At 53.7% G+C, this 19477-nt stretch overlaps 2 protein-coding genes across 2 annotated transcripts; both read left to right on the plus strand.

Moving 5' to 3' along the window:
• The first annotated feature begins 7550 nt into the window (after positions 1-7550).
• Positions 7551-11749, plus strand: LOC142605031 (feather keratin Cos2-3-like). The gene is made up of 2 exons (XM_075775054.1): positions 7551-7675; positions 11395-11749. Exon 2 carries the CDS (start codon positions 11417-11419, stop codon positions 11717-11719), a length of 303 nt encoding a protein of 100 aa, XP_075631169.1. The 5' UTR covers positions 7551-7675; positions 11395-11416; the 3' UTR covers positions 11720-11749.
• Positions 11750-15958: 4209 nt separating this feature from the next.
• LOC142604985 (feather keratin Cos1-1/Cos1-3/Cos2-1-like) lies at positions 15959-16273 on the plus strand. Its single transcript, XM_075774994.1, has one exon. The coding sequence runs from the start codon at positions 15959-15961 to the stop codon at positions 16271-16273; it is 315 nt and encodes a 104-aa protein (XP_075631109.1).
• Positions 16274-19477: the final 3204 nt, after the last annotated feature.

A 19477-nucleotide genomic window follows, 5' to 3' on the forward strand; every position in this document is an offset into this window, starting at 1 on the left:
GACACTGAAAGGCTCCTGAGCCCAGAGGAAAATGGGTTTCTGGAGGCAAGGCTCTGGGGGGAAGCCCCAGGTGGGGTCCAAATCTCATCATTCTTACCCCATCCAGGTGAGAATGGGGCTTCTCATCCACCTCCCAGTACCTCACAGAGATTTTTTTCTCCAGGGGCAGAGGCTCAGCTTTCTTTGTCACCTCAGAAGGCCTCACTGCAAACACCTGATACCATGGCCTATGGAGCTGACATCACTCCATTGCTAAGAACATCTTGGCCTGCTAACACCACTGTTTTTGTCAGCTTCCAGCACAGATGCTTTCCAGGGTCAGCTCTTTGCTTTCCAAAACAGACAGACCATCACAGAAGAAGCACGCACACACGGACAAACTAGAGTGCAGCTCTGCAGACATCAGCTGCTTTCCGCTGGGCAGAGAAGCCAGAGGGACTCTGAGGCACAGGGATTCCCCCCAGCCAAGCACTGGTGAGTCCCCAGAACTGGAGGAGAGACATGAATAGCAGGGGGACAGCTCAAGCAGTTGAACAGGGAATCTTGTCCAGTGTCTGGTTGATGGGTCTTGCTCACAAGGTGAGGCTTTCATTGATCCCCAGATGCTGGGCTAGGAGGACATTTTCCTTCCTTGGGCTTCTTTGGCTAGGAGGGAAAGCCACAGGAACACTCATGTTTCCTACATAGAGCCCCCTTCTCCAGTAGTGGTCATGGTTGAATGCTGAGGGAAGAGTTAGAGCTGGACAAGCAGCTGGGATACTTCTCCTGAATACTCACTGCTGTGTCCTGCTGTCTTGGGTCTGGCTGAGGTGGAGTTAATTCTCCCCACAGCAGCCCTCATAGTGCTGTGCTGTGTATTGGTAGCTAGCAAGGTGTTGACAACACACCAGTGTTGTGGCTGCTGTTCGGCAGTGCCAGCACACGCCAAGGCTGTCTCGCCAACATTTCTTCCCCCGCCTCAGCGGCAGGCTGAGGGTGGGCAAGACCTTGGGAGGGGACACAGCCAGGACAGCTGACCCAAACTGACCAAAGGGATATTCCGTACTACATGACGTCTGCTCAGCAATAAGAAACTGAGACACAGGAGGAGGAACGGGACAGGGGCACTTGTTGGGGTTTTTTCACAACATTTGTCTTCCAGAGTAACGAGTACACGTACTGAAGCCCTCCTTCCCAGGAAGTGGCCAGACATCACCTACTGATGGGAAGTAGGGAATAATCTTTTGCTTTTTGCTTTGATTCTGCATGTGGCCTTTTGCTTTAGCTACATTAAATTGCCTTTATCTTGACCCACGACTTTGGGGTTGTCTTTTCCATCTTCTTTTCTCCCCTCCCCGCCTTGCTGAGGAGGGGAGTGATAGAGCGGCTTAGTGGACACCTGGCATCCAGCCTAGGTGAAACCACCACACCCACACAGTTTCAGCATCTCAGGCTTGTTCCTGAGTCTGCTGCAGCAATGCACCCTGGGGGCAAGGAACGCCAACAGCATCCTGGGCTGCAGTACAAAGAGCAATCATTCCCCAGGGTACACCCTCCCCTTCTTGGGCAGTGCTGCACACTGAGGGGCATGAGTGTGGGCTCAGCATGCAGAGATAGAGAGCACTGTCCTGGAGCTCTGCATCCTGCACACGCAGAAAAACCTGGGAGTCCTCTGCAGACACCACAGAGGAGAACCTCCCTGAATGCACGCAAGCTTTGTACTTGCTCAGCCACAGCAGCACCTGAGGGGGCTGGTTTGGGACCTGCTGGTACCAGTAGATGTAGGGATTGGGATCGGTGGTGGAGAAATTGCAGTGCAGCGTTGTGTTGTGTCCTGCCTGGATGGTCCTTTCTGGAGGGAATTGGAGCACAGAGTCCTTCTGCACGTCACCTGTACAGGCAGAAAGGAATTTCAATGCTCCTTGCACTGACCCAGCCTTCTCCTCATGAGTTGGGCCATTCCTACACAAGCTGACAGCATTTCACCTGAGCCTGGATCTGTCCCCAGGTAGCCATCACTGCTTTTCAATCCTCCTTAGGGATGATGTTGGTTTGCAGGAAGAAACGTGTCTGTGGTGTTTGAAGCCCTCTGCAGCCCTGGAGATCAACCACAAGCAGGACATGAAATGTTCAAGGGACCCGAGACACAGTGGAGTGCAGGCCCCTGAGGGCTGCTGTCCACACTCCATCAATGCTGCCTAGAGTCCCCTGAGATAAATGGGGGCATGCAAAGCCTCCACCAGGGCTGGCAGAGCAGACCCACGTCACTTGGGAGAGGCAGGCCATCCTGGAACAGCAGTAGGACAACAACTAAGTACCGTTGGGCTTCTCAGGTGGCCTGGATGATGCTTCAGGAGCAACAGATTCCAACTCAGAGGGCGAGATCAAGCTGGAAAGTCAGCACCCTCCAGATGAGCTTCCACATGCAGTGCTGGGGTGGGATTGCCTGAGAATACATCCCTAGAACCATTCCTGTTGCCTGTGGGAGGAAACAAGATCACAGAGATGTGGTTACCAGCTGTTGGACAGAGAAACTGGCATGGACTCAGGAACATAGGGGCTCCCTCCAGCACTGGTGATTCCCCTGAGAAGGAAAAGAGACACGAAAAAGAGTGGGACCCTTCTCCAGCAGTGGACGAGTGCAGGAAGGGCTTGAGCAGAGAATCTTGTCCTGTGTCTGGCTGATGGGTCTTTTCACTTGCTGAGGGTTTAGCAGACACCCCGATGCGGGGCAAGGAAGAGCTCTTCCCTTCCTGGGCTACTATGGCCACGTGGCAAAAACATAAGAGCAGTTGTGCTTCCTAACACAAGCTTCATTCTCCAGCTGTGGCCATCAGTGGAGGCACAGGGAAAGGGAACAAGAAGACAAGCGGATAGGTTACTTGCACTGAGTACTCGCTCCAGTGTACCAGCTATTTTAAGGAGAGGGCATTTACATGCCTGGTTTGGCTTGTGCGTGGTGTAGCCTGCAATGGGTCTGGTCCAGGTCAGGTTTCTTGGACCCTTTCCATCATCAAAGACCCAAAGAGCTGTAAAAGTCACACTGCCATGTGCTTCACAGCAGCACAGGCTGGGGAGGCAGAGACCCAGCCTCACCACAGCCTCCAGGTGCCACTGCTGGGCAGGCTGAGCTCAGAGCTATATGCAAGCAGTGACAGGGAGGGAAGCACCCCTCAGAGCATGCCCCACGTTTCTGTGCAGTGCTGCATACTGTGGGCACCGCTGTGGGTTCAGTGCACAGAAATAGGCAGTGCCATCCTGGAGCTTGGCATCCCGCACATGCAGAAACACCTGGGAGGTCTCCACAGACAGTGTAGAGGAGAACCTCCCTGAATCCACTTGAGGTTTCCATTTGTCCACCCGCAGCAGCATCTGAGGGGACTGAGTGTGGCACTGCTGGTACCAAAACATGTATGGATTGGGATCGCTGGTGGAGAAATTGCAGTGCAGAGTTGCATTGTGTCCCACCTGGATGGTCATTTCTGCTGGGAACTGGAGCACAGAGTCCTTTTGGGCATGACCTGTAAAGCCAGAAAGAGCTTTCAGCTTTGCTTGCCTGTGTCTGTTTCCATCTATCACTTCATCAGCTTGCTAACTGTCCCCGCTTCCCATCTCGCCTTTCTCTGAAGCCTCTGAAACGCTGACCTGTTTGTCCCTGCACACTTCTTCCACAAGTTCTTGCCACTTCTCACCCCCCCACCCCCATCTCCCTGCTTTTCATGCTGGTCTTTCAGTCCACTGATTCTCTCCATATCTGTCTCTGAGCTATGTTAACTGCTCGTCTCTCCTCCAGCAGTAGAAGACGTCAGCTGCTCCTCTCCCACCTCTGACCATATCTTCTTGCTAGAACAGTTCCTCCGTATGGCACAACCCGTCCTCTGACCTTGCCCTGTCCTTGTATGGCATTTCAGCTCCTCTTGCATCGAGTTAGCCTTCACCGTTTGTCCCCCAAGGTTTACGACCACCCCTACAGAGATTGGTAGCATTGCCTGCAATACATCGAGGAGAGAAGCTCCTAGATGCCTCATTGCTCCGTTCCCTGGCAGCTTTCCTTCCTTCAGGCTACCTATGTATTAGCAGCACATTCAGGAATGCTCAGTACCTGCAAATGTAAAGTGAGGTCATATTCCTCCCCTTATGCCCGTTCCTCCTGACATGTCCCAGATTATTTGCTGTACCCGTCTGCAACCCCTGCTCTCCCTACAGAAACACTCCCAGGTTCCCTGGGGAGTCAGGACTCACGTCTGCCTGCTTCCACCACCAGCTGCACAAACCCTTGCCTTATTCTCCCCAGCCTGAAAGTCACATCTCACCAAAGTCTGCCAGTTCCACCAGGGCTGCCAGGAAAATGAGGACCATGTCACGCTCTCCCTTCATGGGGTGCCCCAGCACGAGGGTCTTGATGCTTGCAACTTGACGTCTTCTGCTGCCTCTGCCAGATCAAAGAAGCCTCCAAACCACAGCCCAGAGGGTGGAGCAAAACTCTCTCCCTGCTGCTCCAGGCAGGCCCCTTTGGGTTTCTCCCCCAAACTCTACCATGGACCTGTCTTGGCAAAGCTGAATAAGGGAAACTAATTAGCATAGAACAATTTTAAAACAGAATATATAACTGGGCAACACTTGAGTCAGGCCCCACAAACTCAGGCTTCACCTGTCTCATGTTCCAGTATGAAAGAAAACAATTAGTAAAATAGTTAAAATGTAGAAACAGGATAAGAGAAGCCGTAAATTAGGGAACAGTCCTTGGGTATGAACTAGAAAAAAGACACAAAGTTTGAGGCATCCTGATAAAGGGGGCCCGATATGCCAACAAGCCTGGGACCATCTGGGCAGAACGGATGACAAGGTTGCTGACCTTGCAAAACGGAGATCGTGAAGAAGAGGTCACCCAACTGTGTACACTGAAGAAGAGGAGAAAGAGGAAGATTTGAGGAGGACGACCCCTGACGACCACCTGAGAAAGAAACTGTGCAGGCGTATCAGGACATTAGCATATATTCATGAGTTCCTGGAATAATAATTAATATCTATTAAATTTATCAGAAACCTAAGGAACATGTAACTCTTTTGTAATATAAATCACGTGCAATTTGTTTGTCGTTGAGATGCATTTTTGTGGAAATATCCCAGTGCGGCTCCCAGCGCTGCAATAAAGGATAGCTGCTTAATAATCACATTGGCTACTGAGTGAATTCTTTTTGATTCAAAGCCCTCTAGAGAGATAAAAGACTCGTGGTTTCAGTGTGACACATCCATCAAAAGGACAGGCATCCCTCACAACCTTCTCCTGACATCAACCACCTAGCCAGCTGCACAGGCTTGCACCCAGCCCTGCAGGAGATGGAGAAGGCACCCCTGCACCCACCCATGTCCACCCTATCCCTGGGAGTGTCTAGATGGAGACAGGACCAGGCACACAATGAAGTGCCTGGGCCCAGGTGTTACACACTCTTTCCCTTCACCTCTGGCCATAGAGGAGGCACCTGAAGAGAAACACAACTGTAAAGAGCACCTGCTGCAGAAAACAGCCGCACAGGGACAGACACACTCCCTCCCTCTGGCAGGAAGAAGACTCTGCAACACAGCTCTCTGTTGTACAGGCAGTCCCTCTGTGTCCCTTCGCCTACCCACATTACCCACAACCTCCAGCTGCTTGTCCCACCCTGGGCCCCAGAACCCCAATACTCAGGCAAGCAAAAGGGCCACTTGATTTTAATGTCTTCTGCTGCCTGCTGCCTGGAGCAGGGCTCCTCTGCCACTGCTCGCCCAGGGACCTTTGCTCACATGCTGGGCAGGGACTGCAGGAAGCAGGTGATCAGCATAGCAGCCCCCCATTCACAACCCTGCTCCCACAAGGCCTTCAGCATCCTGTTGTTTGTTGAGACCATGGCAGCAGGACAGTGGACTGCCCTCTGCTCTCCAGTGACTGCAAAGGAGTTCCCTTGTAATACAGCGACAGCTGCCACACCAGTGCCCAGCTGAAGCAGAGAAGAGGGCTGAACCTTTCCTGTCTGCCTCGGAAGCCTGTGAACACGGACTTTCACAGTTGTGCCAGCTCCTACAGCCACACAGGCCACAGCGGGGACTGGAGGGGCCCAGGACCCCATGATCAGGGGCCTCTTTCCAGTTCTCACTCACCTCAGACCTTCAGCCCCATAGGGCAACTTAGCAAATCTCTTTGTGGCTCACTGCTGAGGTTGGACCTTGAGTCTCCGATGTGCCATTCAACAAGTGCCCAGCTCAAGCTTCTCTCCAATCTCCTGGACTTCACTTCAACACCAAAGGCTCTTAGTTGGAGGTAAAGGGGAATCCTGTGCATCAAGCTCTCTGTCCTGACCACGAGCCACTGTGGGATGCCCTTGTAGGTGTCTGTGAGAATCAGTATCGCTTTCTCGCGTTGGTTGCGAGGTAGAACTACCAGCTCAAAAGGATGCCTCTCCAACACCCACAAGAGCAATTGGGAAGTGGACTGTGGAGCCTGAGGAATCAGTTTGTAACTGTGTCTCTGAGCTGATTTACAGAGTTCCCAAGAAACCATTTCTGGTTGAGGTTTCAAAGCAAGGCCTTGTATTGGCAGTGGTTCAGCTGGGTCTTTCTGTTCGACCAGGGCCTGGCAATGTCAGTGGGATGAAAGGGATGCCCAGGCGCTGCCCGTTGAGCAGCAGCAATGTCCATTTGGTGCCTGCGGCAGGACCGAGGGCTGTCCAGCTGCCCGTGGGCAGGAGGATCTCTGCTGCCTGCCTCCCTGTGCACAGCAGAAAGGCGCTGCTCCTCTCCGGGAGCCAGCGGGGCCGGCGGCTGCAATCGGTCCTTCCCGGACACCGCCGGACATCGCCACCGCTCCGGCCGTGATTCCTGCCCCGCTGCCGCTACCGGCACTGTGCCGGGGCATTTCTGTCTGCGCCCCGGTGGGAGTGCAGGGGTCAGCATGGGGTGAGGGGCAGGAGAAGGTTTCTGCGCATCGGGGGCCCGTCCCAGGCAGGGCTGCGGGGCGTGGGGTCTGCGGGGCCCCGGCGGGCCTGATGCCGGTGCCAGTCGGGCGGGGGAACGGGCGCGGAGCCGGGCGGGGCCGGGCGGGGCGAGGCGGCCCCGGCGGGCGGAGCGGCAGCGCCCCCTGGCGGGCCCGGCCGTGGCTGTCCCCCCGCCCCCGACACACACGCCCGGCCCCGCCCGCCGCCCTTCCTGGTTCCTGGGTCCTGGTTCGTCGTTCGTGGTTCGTGGTTCGTGCCCGGCCGCAGCCCAGGCTCCTCTCCCCGTGTCTCCCACGGCGCAGTAATACACCGCCGCGTCCCCGCGCCGGGGCCGGGCGAGCCACAGGGCGCTGGACCGGCGGTCTGCCGCCACCCACAGCCGCCCCGGCGGGTCCTGCACTGGTTTATCTCCCGTGAATCCTGTTACTATGTGTTGCGGTGCCTGGTCTGAAAGCCGACGGTACCACTGAAAACTGTCAGCCTGAAGGTTGGGGTGTGAGCAAGTGATATTGATGCCGGTGCCCTCGGTGGTCTCTGCCGATGGCTCCTGCTGCACCTGGGCTCTGCCCACAGCCACTGTCGAGAAAGAAGAAAAAGGACAAAACCTGAAAACCTGCTTTCTGCCCAGCCCTGCCTGCTATTTCCCCGAGGAAATCCGGCAGAAGCAGCCAGGACCATACAGAGATGATGAGGTGCAGGGTTTCCAGATGTTGTTGACATGTGCAGTAATGGAAGTGCCCCCTAATAATTGGTGGAGAAATGAAAGCATGAATGATAGGAGGATTGGAGGAGGCACTGAAGAGAAAAGGGGGGAAAAGGAAAGAAAGAAAGAAAGAAAGAAAGAAAGAAAGAAAGAAAGAAAGAAAGAAAGAAAGAAAGAAAGAAAGAAAGAAAGAAAGAAAGAAAGAAAGAAAGAAAGAAAGAAAGAAAGAAAGAAAGAAAGAAAAGAAGCAGGTGGGAAGGAATGATGGTATCAGTTATATGAAAAGCCACCAAAAAAAAAAAAAAAAAAAGAAACAAGGAGTGTTGGGGAAAGAACAGAGCCATGACTTTTCTGAGGGAATGTGGGATGGTAGCAGAGGGAGAGATGGAGGGGAGGATTGTTAGGGGTAGAGGTCCGTAAAGAAGCCAGAGGGGACGGCAGCCTCGAGGGACCTGCGGGGAACACCCCAAGCTCAGCACCGTCCCGGTCCCCCGCCACCACCGCCAGCCCCACGCACCCAGGAGCACCGCGGCCAGCCCCGCCAGCCCTGCGCCCCGGCACCGCCGCATCCCGCCGCTCGTCCGCCCGCGCATCGCTGCCCCCAGCCAGCCACGGCTCTCTGCTCCGCCCGCGGTGCCTCCTCCCCTCCCCTCCCCTCCCCTCCCTTCCCCTCCGCCTCCACTAGCTCCGCCCCGGGGCTGAGCCCTCCGACGGCGACGCTCGGGGTCTCGACCGGGCTGAGAGTGCTCCGTGGCTCTGCACCGGCAGAAGTTTGGCTCCTGGCAGTCCCACTCTCCCCGTCCTCCAGACACGACCCCTCAGCAAGAAGAAGCCTGCACAGCGCCAGCTGCAGCCTGGAACAGCTGTAGGACCCTGACCAGGAGATGGACCAGCTTCCCAGAGCTGTCTCCGAGCTCAGGGGCTGGAAACGGCAGCCACTGATGCCCTGGGGATGGCAGGGAGGAGGCCCAGAGCCTCCCTTCAGCTGCCTCTCTGCACTCCCAGCACAATGCCTAAAAGTTGTGTCGTGGTAAAGGGGATGTGAGCACAAGTGTGACATGGGCATGCAGGGGTCAGGTAGGGCACCATGAAAGGTACACAGTCAGAAGGTAGGTGAGAAGGGGCCTCCAGAGGTCATCTAGATCAATCCCACACTCAGATCAGATCCCATTAGATCAGGTTGCTCAAGGTCACATTCAGTCCAGCCTTGAAGTCTTCCCAGGATGGGGGTTGCACAACCTCCCTGGGAAACACCTTCCAGCTCTTGTTCTTTCTTTTAGGCTACTGCTTAATCCAATTTCTCCATATCCCAGCTGATGTCCACTGCCTCCGCTCCTATTGCTGAGCACTTCCAGTGTCTTGGTCCATTTTCTCTGCCCCCTCTGATTCAGCAGTTGTAGAAGCAAGGTCTCCTCTGAGACAGCTCTTCTCCAAGGTGGGCAGGCCCAGCTCTCGTGGACTCTCCTCACACATCATGTTTGCCAGCCCCCCTAATCAACTCGGTGGCCTTTGTTGGACTCGCTTCACTCTGTCAATATCCTTCTTGGACCAGGGAGCCCCAACCTGGATGCAGTACTGCAGAGGTGGTCTCCCAAGGGCCAGAGGGGCAGGGTCACTTTCCTGCACCTGCTGGCCTCACTTTGACTAACACAGCTCAGGATGCAGTTGGTCCCATTTCCTGCAAGGGCACACTGCTGTCTCCTGTTCAACTGGATGTCTCCTAAAACCACACATCCTTTTCTGTGCATCTGCTTCTGAGGCAGCCAGCCCCCAGCCTGCATGACCACATGGGCTGGTTCCTCCATCAGATGCAAAACTTTGCCATTGCTCTTTTTGGCCTTTCTGAGCTTCCAGTCAGCCCATTTCTTCATGGTCAGAACTTCTGGAGCGTGGTTGTCCAGCCAGTTTTCCTCCTAATGAACCCTTGCATCTCCCTTTTGGTCAGAAAGGAAGTAAAGGAGAGGGTGTAAAAATCCTTCAGGTATCTGCTCTCCCTTCTGTTCTCCATAGTGTCTGTTACCTCCTGAGAAAACATTGTGCTGGGCCCTTGGCTACACTGCAGCCTCAGCTCAAAAGCAGCTCCATGGAGAGGGGAATCAGCCCTGGTTGAGCTCTTCCAGAAGAACTCCCTGGCCCTGACTTGTGCTGTTGTCTAGCGAGGCAGGGAGGGACGACTGTCAGCCATGCTGAGGCACTCCCAATGTTGTCACACTGAATTAAACTAGGGATCCAAGATGGAGTGGAACCATCCTTGTTGGGACCTAAAATCGTCAACAGCGGAGCATGAGCTGTGGAGGGGCAAGAAAAAGAGGAGGCAGGAGGCAGGGGCTGTATGTCAGGGCCTCTTCCATGGACAGATCTCTAGCAGGCTGGTGTCATCACCACTCAGCTGCACTCTGGCTCCTTCAGATCTTTTGAACCTGCTGCTCTGTGGTGTTCAAGGATAGAGCAGTGGAGAGCGTCCCTGCCATAAAGCAGCACATTCCCTCCTGATGAGGGACGCACAAGGAAACGCACACACACACACCCACACCCACCCCCTATATAGAGACACAGTCTCCTGCACACTGGCATGGAATCATGCACAAATTTGTGCTCCCACACCCTTCCACACAAACCCAGCTGCTCACAAAAGCACACCAGACAGGAACACAACGAACCATGGACTTGGCTAAGGACACCTAGGAACAAATGCAGCAGGGTTAGGACACTCTGGGGAAGGACAAGGCCCCAGGCAAGCACATGGCAATTTTTGTGTACTCACAGATGCACAGAGAGGGCATGAGTCAAAACCAGCAAGAATTTTTTTCCTGAGGGCAGTGTTAGTCAGGATGGGGTCAAAACCTAGCAGCACAACCCACACACCTGGGGAGGCAAGAACAAGTGAGCATGGGGGAGAGCTGAGGAGGGAAGGAAAGAGATGGACGTGGCACATCCTCATACAAGCCATCCCTTGGGGGTCCAGCTAAGGACAGCAGGAGCTTCTTCGTGAGAAGAGCACTGCAAACAGTCCCAACACAGTGACCCAGGCTAATGTCACTTCTCTGCTCTACACCTGTCCAGCACTTGAGCTCAGTCTTCTGCCCATACTGCTGCATTCCTGCCCTAGAAATCCTGGAGCCTTTCATCCCAGCGCTCAGAAGAAGCCTTCATCAGGGAATGGGCATGGCACAAACCTGGAAATGAAAAGGCAGCAGTGTTGGAAAAGAAAGCACAGCCCGTATCATTAGCTGTGATGGTTTGCATGCAAGACGAGCTTGCCAGAAAATTGTTACCTCTGCAAAGGGTGCCTCTGGTCCTGCGGCAACGCAGGGCAGGTATAAAAGCCAGCCCAAGCCCCTGCTCTCTCATCCTCTTCTCCTGTCTCCTTCTCCTTGGGAACCAGGTGAGTCTGGAGCCCCTTCTCCTCCTCTTCCAAAGTGAGAGATTTCCTTGATGGACCTCTCAGCTGATACTGGCTCTGTCCTGTGCTGGGGCTTGGAGCATGTTGCTATGGGAAAGAGAAATGGGGAGGAGGTCTGCTTAGGGAGACACTGGAACAGGGCTGAGAGGACATTTGGTTTACAAATTAGGATAGAGACTCCCTGGACCAGGCGGCTCTTTGTAGGGAAATGAAGACTGTGTGGCTCCAGCTTCCAGCTCCCCACTCAGGAGTGGCCTTGGCTCCTTTGTGACACAGAAAATAGCAGGCTGCTCCTCACCCACCCTTGTGCTCTGCTTCCTCCCCGCCCTCTCTTCCAGGTGCACCTCCACCCTTAGAGATATGTCCTGCTACAACCAGTGCCTGCCATGCCCGCCATGTGGCCCGACCCCACTGGCCAACAGCTGCAACGAGCCCTGTGTCAGGCAGTGCCAGAACTCCACCATCGTCATTGAGCCGCCTGCTGTGGTGGTGACCCTGCCCGGCCCCATCCTCAGCTCCTTCCCGCAGAACACCGTTGTGGGCTCCTCCACCTCCGCTGCTGTTGGCAGCATCCTCAGCTGTGATGGAGTGCCCATCACCTCTGGGTGCTGTGACCTCTCTGGCATTTCCAGCCGCTACGGTGGCAGGAGGTGCCTCCTCTGAGAAAGATGCTAGAAACACCCCATGGAGACACCTTGAGGAACTCAGGAGGTGGTGCTGCGCAGAGGATCGAGTCTTTGGATGTTGTTTTCACTAAAATGGCTGAATGGCTTTGCTTCTCTCTCCCTCTTCCTTGTTTGCTTTCGTTCCCCTTGGCAGCAAGGTCCCACCAAGGCCAGCCTGGTGGGCACCATCTGTCTCCTCTGTAGCTGTGGGGCAGGCGGAAAGATACCATGCAGGAACTTCTCCATGGCCAAGGGCCACAGACCACTGGCAGCCTCCAGGGGTCCCTGCACTGCTCTCCTTCACTTGGAGTGACTTTGCTTCCCTGTTTTGACTCATTAAAGTTCTGCTGCATTCAAGCCTGGCCTCCTTGTGGTCCTTCCCTCTGTGGACTCTCCCCATGCTGCCAAAGGAGAAGGCTTTTGCTCAGGGGATGAATGGGGTGAGGGCACATTCTCCATTCACAGAGGAATGGGAGGTTGGGACAGCCTGCAGTGGCTCCTCTTTTGGGCACTGTCACTGGGAGCTGAGGAAGACATCCCAGGATGCTCTGCTGCCAGTGACCATCAGGCCTTGCCTTGCCTTGTCTCTGCCCTCAAAAGCCCAGAAAGGCAGGAGGCCCTGACCCGTTAACAGCCCCACGACCTCTTGAGGAAGGGCGTTCATTTCGCTATGGTTGGAACTGCACTGTGGTGGCAGGGGGTGTGGGTTTCTGGAAGATAGTTTGCTTTGCAGAATGGCGGGAGCGGTAAAGCAGGGAACAGCCTATGGGATGACCCATAGCCACTACTCCGTCTTCATCTCCACTCCACCCTCCAGTCTAGAGGACCTGGCCAGCACGCATGGGCAGGAGTAGCAGGGAAAAGTCGCTCATGCTGCTGAATGCATCGATGCTGGAAACTGGAGCTGAGCATATGGGAGGTGAGGGCAGTCAGCGCAGAAATGGGGACAGAGAAACGGTGTATTTGTGAGGGAGGTCAAATTGCTCTGATACAGAGCTTGCAGGAGCATGTGAAGATCAGCAAGAATGAGGGTACTGGGTGCACTTCCCAAGAGAGCTGAAGGTGAAGGCAGAGGTCTTGACTGCTTCACGGGTGTGTGTCCCCCCGCCCCGAGAATTTGTGCTCAGGAATTGGCTGCCATTCTGAGGGGAGAGATTTTATACCTGCAAATCTCAAACCTTCTGATTGATTGAAATGTCTCTTGGCAGCCAGTACAGTCTCATATCCTATTGCTCGCATGAAAATCCAGATGTCCTGACAAGAGAGTACAAGACGAAGAACGGAAAACGCCCTTCCACCGTCCTGCACCTGTGCCTGATGAAACATCTCTCAAAACAACTGAAGGCCAAACTTTTATAAAGCCATTTCACTTCCATGTCAGAAATCCTTTCTCCCTAGTCATGCTATCAACAGCCATCATCTACAGCAACAGAGTTGGACTTCCTAACTGTACCAGAGTAAACCTTGTAATAAGCAGAAGGTCCTTCTTAAGGATGATACCATCAGCAATTATCCTGGCTGAAGAGGGAGGGATGGCACGTCTTCTGACAGGAGCAACAGCTGCTCGTGGCTCTTGGCATGACCGCTGGTTTGCCTGTCCAAGAAAAATGATCTGGGTAAGGCAGGAAAAGGGCACAAGATCCACCTGGGTTTTACAGTTCAGTCTAAGTCTATTGTTGCCAGAGGTTCTGTTTTCTGCGGTGGTTCAAACCATCTACAGGCAGAGATGCAGCTGTTATTTACACCACTCTGACTCCCCTGCTGAACACCTTGATTTACACCCTAAGAAACAAGGATGTGAAAGCTGCTGGTAGTTGTTCACCCGTACTAAACAACTGGCAAGGTTGTAGTGTTTGACTGTAGAAATGATGCCTAGAGTTGTTTCCGATTGAGAAAATGCTCTAAAAGCACAACTGACCACAATGGAGTAACCCTTCTGTGGATGGGATCTGCACAGTGTCCTGTCCCTGGCAAGGGGGCAACACATTGCACTGTGCAAGTGACTGAGCACTGGCACAGTTTGCCCAGGGAGGTTGCCAAGTGTCCTTCTTCAGAGATATTCAAAACTGACCCAGATACGGTCCTGGGCAACTGGCTCTAGGTGGCCCTGCTAGAGCAGGGGCGTGGGACCAGATGACCTCCAGAGGTGCCTTCCAACCTCAACTCTTCTGTGATTCTCTCATTCTGTCAGAGCAGCTGATGTAGAGCAGCTCAGGGTTGTAAGCGCCTGAAGGGATGTAAGGTTACCTATACTGTCCTCTCTTTCTTTCAGTTCTTAGCGCTACTAGATGGCATTTGAAGGAATGCTTTGAAGAGTCTGAGTGCCTTTCTTACTGGGACCAGTCACACTCACTTCTGGAGTCCTAGCCTCAGTGTTTGCAGGCTGTGGGGAGTCTGGCTTGTCCTAGACACACAGCATGTTCCTCGGCTGTGTAAATCCCCCAGTGAGGCTCCACTTCCTTTCCAGATCTGGGGCTGGTCTCACAGCCCCACATCTCCCTTGAGGAGATCACTACGGGTAGATGGGAACATCTAAGCCTGGAGGAGTTTCCACAATTGTAATGCAAGCATGAGAGTACACAATCGTTGTGAGTGAGTGTGAGAGTGTTTGCTCCATCTTCCTTCCAGGGGCTGTCCAGTCAGCTCTCAGAACACGCTTCGATGCGTCATCCAAGGAACTTGTGCATGTCCAAATGGTAGTAGGAACTCCCTAGTTCTTTGTTCTTCTAGTGTGGGTGCTGCTTCATTCCCACAGAGTCTGCTGGGAGGCTCAGGGATGTGGTAGACTTGTGGAGAAGCCATGTCAGTAAAAACTGAGGAGAACCTCTCTCTTTCCCTTTCTTCATAGGACAGGGGTTCCATCCCTCCGATCGCTTTTGTGGCCCTCCTCTGGACCTGCTCTAACAGAGTCTGTAGGCTCTCCCCACAGTCAGTGAGGAGGCATCAGCTCCCACACTGGACTTAGCCCATCCCAAAGCAAATGTGCATGGCAAATGGGACAAACCATCCTTCTGGAGACACTGATCCTGCATTTCATCATTTGTGGCCTCTGAACTCCCTAGCTAGCATGAGCTCATATCATGGCCTGCATACCTGGTCACCTCTGCACGGCTTGCTTCATCATGCGATGATCAGAAGTGAACACACAAACTCTCCCACCAGCCCCCCTACACCACCTCCATCCCATGGCTAAAGCCCATATCCATGTCCAGGGTACTCTAGGACAGACAGAGAGCAGGGAGAGGCCTTCTGTGTCAGTGAAAGGGCTCATGCCCAGAGCCTCACTCTCATCAGCTGCATCTCCGGCTCTCACCGAGTGCAGATCAGTCTTCCCTCAGCCACACTGAACCCTTTGGACACAGGACATGCAGAAGAAGACTCTGTCAAGTCCACGACCTGTGCAGTGGCCATGGACAGTGCAGACAGCCTTTCTTCGGGTGTCTTGAGTCTTCCCAATTAACTCTACATGTCTAGAGGGCTGGATTTGTGTGTGTGCCTGTGTGTGTGTCTGTGAGTGCAAGTTGTCAAAGCCAGCTGTTTATCTTGAGTGATCTTTTCTGGACTCTTCCAGCATGTGAGATGAGTCCTCTGCCCACACTGACGTGTTTTGCACCGGAAACGCTTGGGCCTCTCATCCTGTCACACAGAAGCTGCCTTCACTGAGGAATGTGCCTGGCATAAAGCAGGACATGAAAAGGCAGCAGTGCAGGAAGCCAGAACACAGCCCACAGCATTAGCTGGGATGTCTTGCATTCAAGATGAGCTTGTCAGAAAATAATCACCTCTACAAGGGATGCCTCTGGCAGCCTGGGGCAGTAAAGGTCCATGATAAAAGCCAGCCCCACTCCTCACTCAGCCACTTCTCTTGCCTCCTTCTCCTTGGGAACCAGGTGAGTCGGAAGCTCCTCCTCCTTCTCTGATTTCTCTAAAAGGAGGTCTCATCTCAGTGGGCTTCTCAGGTGACACCAGCTTTGTTCTGTGCCAGATGTTGGGGCTGCTTGTCATGAGAGAGAGAAGTGGGGAGAAGGTTAGGCATGGAGGGAAGCTGGGACTCAGCTCTAGGTGGGCCCTGGCAGGACGGGGCCAAGGAGCTCTCATACATCTCTGCTGAGCCTCCACCTTCTGGCCCTGCACGTTTTTCAACTCCCTCGTGGTGTGGTGACAGGCTGCTCCTCACACATCCCCATGTTTTGCTGCCTCCCTACCCTCTCTCCCAGGTGAACGTCTGTCCCAAGACATGTCCTGCTACGACCAGTGCCAGCCCTGCCTGCCCTGCCAGCCCTGTGGCCCGACCCTGCTGGCCAACAGCTGCAACGAGCCCTGTGTCAGGCAGTGCCAGAACTCCACCGTCATCATCCAGCCCTCCCCTGTGGTGGTGACCCTGCCCGGCCCCATCCTCAGCTCCTTCCCACAGAACACCATTGTGGGCTCCTCCACCTCCGCTGCTGTTGGCAGCATCCTCAGCTGTGATGGAGTGCCCATCACCTCTGGGTGCTGTGACCTCTCCTGTATCACCAGCCGCTACTGTGGCCACAGATGCCCACCTTGCTAAAGATGCTGGCAATGGCCTCGGACAAGGACCCCCAGGAACTCAGAACATGATGCTGGACAGAGGATCAAGGTTTGTGGCATTGTTTTAAGGGCAAATGACCATCTCTGGCTTGCATGGTAAGGGCAAGATTTGGCCAGCCTGGGCTCTCTGAAACTACGGCCAATGCCTACCTTTCGTCTCTCCCCCTCACACTTTTCCTCTCTTTTCCTTGTTGTCTTGTGCTTACCTCACAGCATGGAGGGATCTTCTCGCCTGTCTCCCTTTGCCAGGCAGGTTGACAGGTTGGTCCTGCGGGAACTCTGCCACAGGAAAAGGGAAACAGATTCTTAGCTGCTGCTGCTCCTGCTCCTCCCCGCAATGGGGGCCTCCACTTGGAGTGACCTCATTTCCCTCTTTAGACTCAGTCATAAATTACCAAAAGCCTTGTAATGAGCAGAAGAGCCCTCCACAAATATGATAACGGGCTATTTACAGAGCACATCCTGCTACAGCAGTTGGCGGGAACTGTAACCCCAGAGAATATTCTCAGGCCAACAGAGAGCAAGCGGTTGGCATTCACCACTGAGCAAGCAGCTGCAAGTGAGCCAGTTGCACATCATCGGAGCAGGAGAAAGGGAGATAGAGAGGATTTTCTCTGTCAGCTTGATGAGCCCCCAAAGCCCCAGTGCAGTGGAGAAGGAGGCAATGTCTGCCTCTAGTATTAAGGTAAGGGCAACCTCTGGCATGGTGAAGGAAAGAAAAGGTGAGGCGAGGCAAGGCAAGGCAAAAGTGTATGATCTCAGGAAGGAAGGTCAGGCTTTGCAGGGAGATTAAAGAGCTGTTGTTCACATTTGCAAGGATAAGACACGTATGGCTGTTATGTTTTAACCCACCAGGCAGCTAAAACAACCACACAGCTGTTCCCTCACTCCCCTACCCAGTGGAATGGGGAAGCGAATTGGAAAAAAAGGTAAAACTCATGGCTTGAGATAAAGACTGTTTAATAGGCCAGAAAAGGAGGAGAACAACAGCAACAACAATAATGATGATAAGTAATGTAGAAAACAAGTGATGCAGAGCACAATTGCTCACCACCCGCAGAACACCAATGCCCAGCTATTTCCCGAGTCACGGTCCCAGCCCCTTTGAATGGAAAAGGGACTACATCTAACAGACTTAGTGAACCATCTCTTTTCACCTTCCACACACCTTTACAGTGACCTCTGCTGAAGTTCCTCAGGTGTGTGAGTTCCTCAAGATGCTGAAAGGCTCCTGTTCCCAGAGAAAGCTGGATCTTTTGAAGGTAGGCTCCAGGACGAAACCCCATCTTGAGTTCAACCTTTCAAGTGTCTCCCTGCAACACCTGCAGCAAAGCTAATCCATGGCAGTCACTTTTCAGGATGCCTGAGAGGTTGCAAACGTGAAGGAAAAGGGAAACATTGGACAAATGAGCAAACAGTTTGAGATGTAAGGTGGGTGTAGAAACACACTCAGGTCACTTGAAATATCATTCTGGAAGAAGTTAGTTTGCACTGCCATACTCCAAAATCTGTATTGTTTTCTCCCCAGATATACTGCATTTCCTACAAGACCCTGAATCCTCTCTCACGGGTCTTTCTGTACAGCCCAGCATGAGGACAGACCTGAATTCCACCTCCAGGTGGGATCCAAATCATCGCTTTCTTACCTCATCCAGGTGGGAATGGGGCTTCTCATCCACCTTCCAGTACCTCACAGAGACGCTCTTCTCTAGGTGACTCACTCTGCCTCCTTCTCTTTCCCTCTGACCCATGTCTCCTTTGGATATACTCCCCATTCCATCTCTTCCACAAAACCTAAACTTCCTTTGCCATCTTGGAAGGCCTCACTGCCAACAGCCACTGACATGGCCTACTGAGGGGACATAGACTGTACCGGCCTGCCACCATGGCTGCTTTTGTCAGCTTCCCCCAGAGCTTCCCCCCTTCCAGGGCCAGCTCTTCGCTTTCCAAAACCGAATTAGCGCAACAAGACAGGTGTGCAAAGAGGGACAAACTAGATCCCAGTAATGCACATCCCAAAAATGCATCCACCAGCATTTTTCTGCTGGGCAGAGAATCCAGAGGGACTCAGGGACACAGGGACTTCCCCCAGCCAAGTACTGGTGAGTCCCCAGAGCTGGAGGAGAGACATGAGAAGCAGGGGGACAGCTCAAGTGGTTGAACAGGGAATCTTGTTCAGTGCCTGATGGACGGGTCTTGCCCACAAGGTGAGGCTTTCACCGATCCCCAGTTGCCCAGCTAGGAGGACATTTTTCTTCCCTGGACTTCTTTGCCTAGGAGGGAAGGCCACAGGAGCAGTCACGTCTCCTACCAAGAGCCCCCTTCTCCAGCAGTGGTCATTGGTGGACACTGAGGGAAGAGTTAGAGCTGGACAAGCAGCTGGGATATTACTCCTGAATACTCACTGCTGTGTTCTGCTCAGTTTCAGCAGATCAGTGTTGTTTCTGAGTCTGCTGTGGCAATGCACCCTGGGGGAAAAGAAGGCCAACAGCATCCTGGGCTGCAGTAGGAAGAGCATGGCCAGCAGGACAAGGGACCTGACCCTTCCTCTCTATGTAGCGCTGGTGAGGCCACCTCTGGAGTGCTGGGTCCAGTTCTGCGCTCCCAAGTACACAAAAGATGTCAGAGTGAGCCCAGGAAAATGGTGCAGGGACTGAAGCGTCATTCCTGTGAGGAAAGTCTGAGAGATCTGGCAGTGTTCAGCATGGGGAAGAGAAGGCTTGTGGGGGATCTTGGCGATGTGTGTAAATATATGATGGGAGGGAATGAAGAGGAGAGTCTTCTCAGTAGTGCCACCTGACAGGAGAAGAGGCAGTGGGCACCAGTTTACAAACCTGACGGAACATGGTCCTGGGCACCCTGCTCTACGTGACCTGGCTTGAACAGGGACTGCACGGTCTCAAAAGGTGCCTACCAACATAAGCAATTCTGAGATTCATTGAAATATGCTCAGATTTTCTCCCTGCTGCACAGGCTGGGGAGGCAGAGACCCAGCCTCACCACAGCACCAGTGTGCGGGTGCTGGGCAGGATGAGCTTAGATCTCCATGCAAGGAGTCGTGGGGAGAAAATTGCTCCCCAGGGTACACCCTCCCCTTCTTGGGCAGTGCTGCACACTGAGGGCACAAGTGTGGGCTCTGCACACAGAGACAGAGAGCACTGTCCTGGAGCTCTGCATCCTGCAC

Source organism: Balearica regulorum, chromosome 24, assembly GCF_011004875.1.
Source record: "Balearica regulorum gibbericeps isolate bBalReg1 chromosome 24, bBalReg1.pri, whole genome shotgun sequence".
NCBI lineage: Eukaryota > Metazoa > Chordata > Aves > Gruiformes > Gruidae > Balearica > Balearica regulorum.

What these genes read in the sequence shown, in the direction of transcription:
- LOC142605031 (XM_075775054.1), top strand. Translation starts at nt 11,417, where the DNA reads ATGTCCTGCTACAACCAGTGCCTGCCATGCCCGCCATGTGGCCCGACC.
- LOC142604985 (XM_075774994.1), top strand. Translation starts at nt 15,959, where the DNA reads ATGTCCTGCTACGACCAGTGCCAGCCCTGCCTGCCCTGCCAGCCCTGT.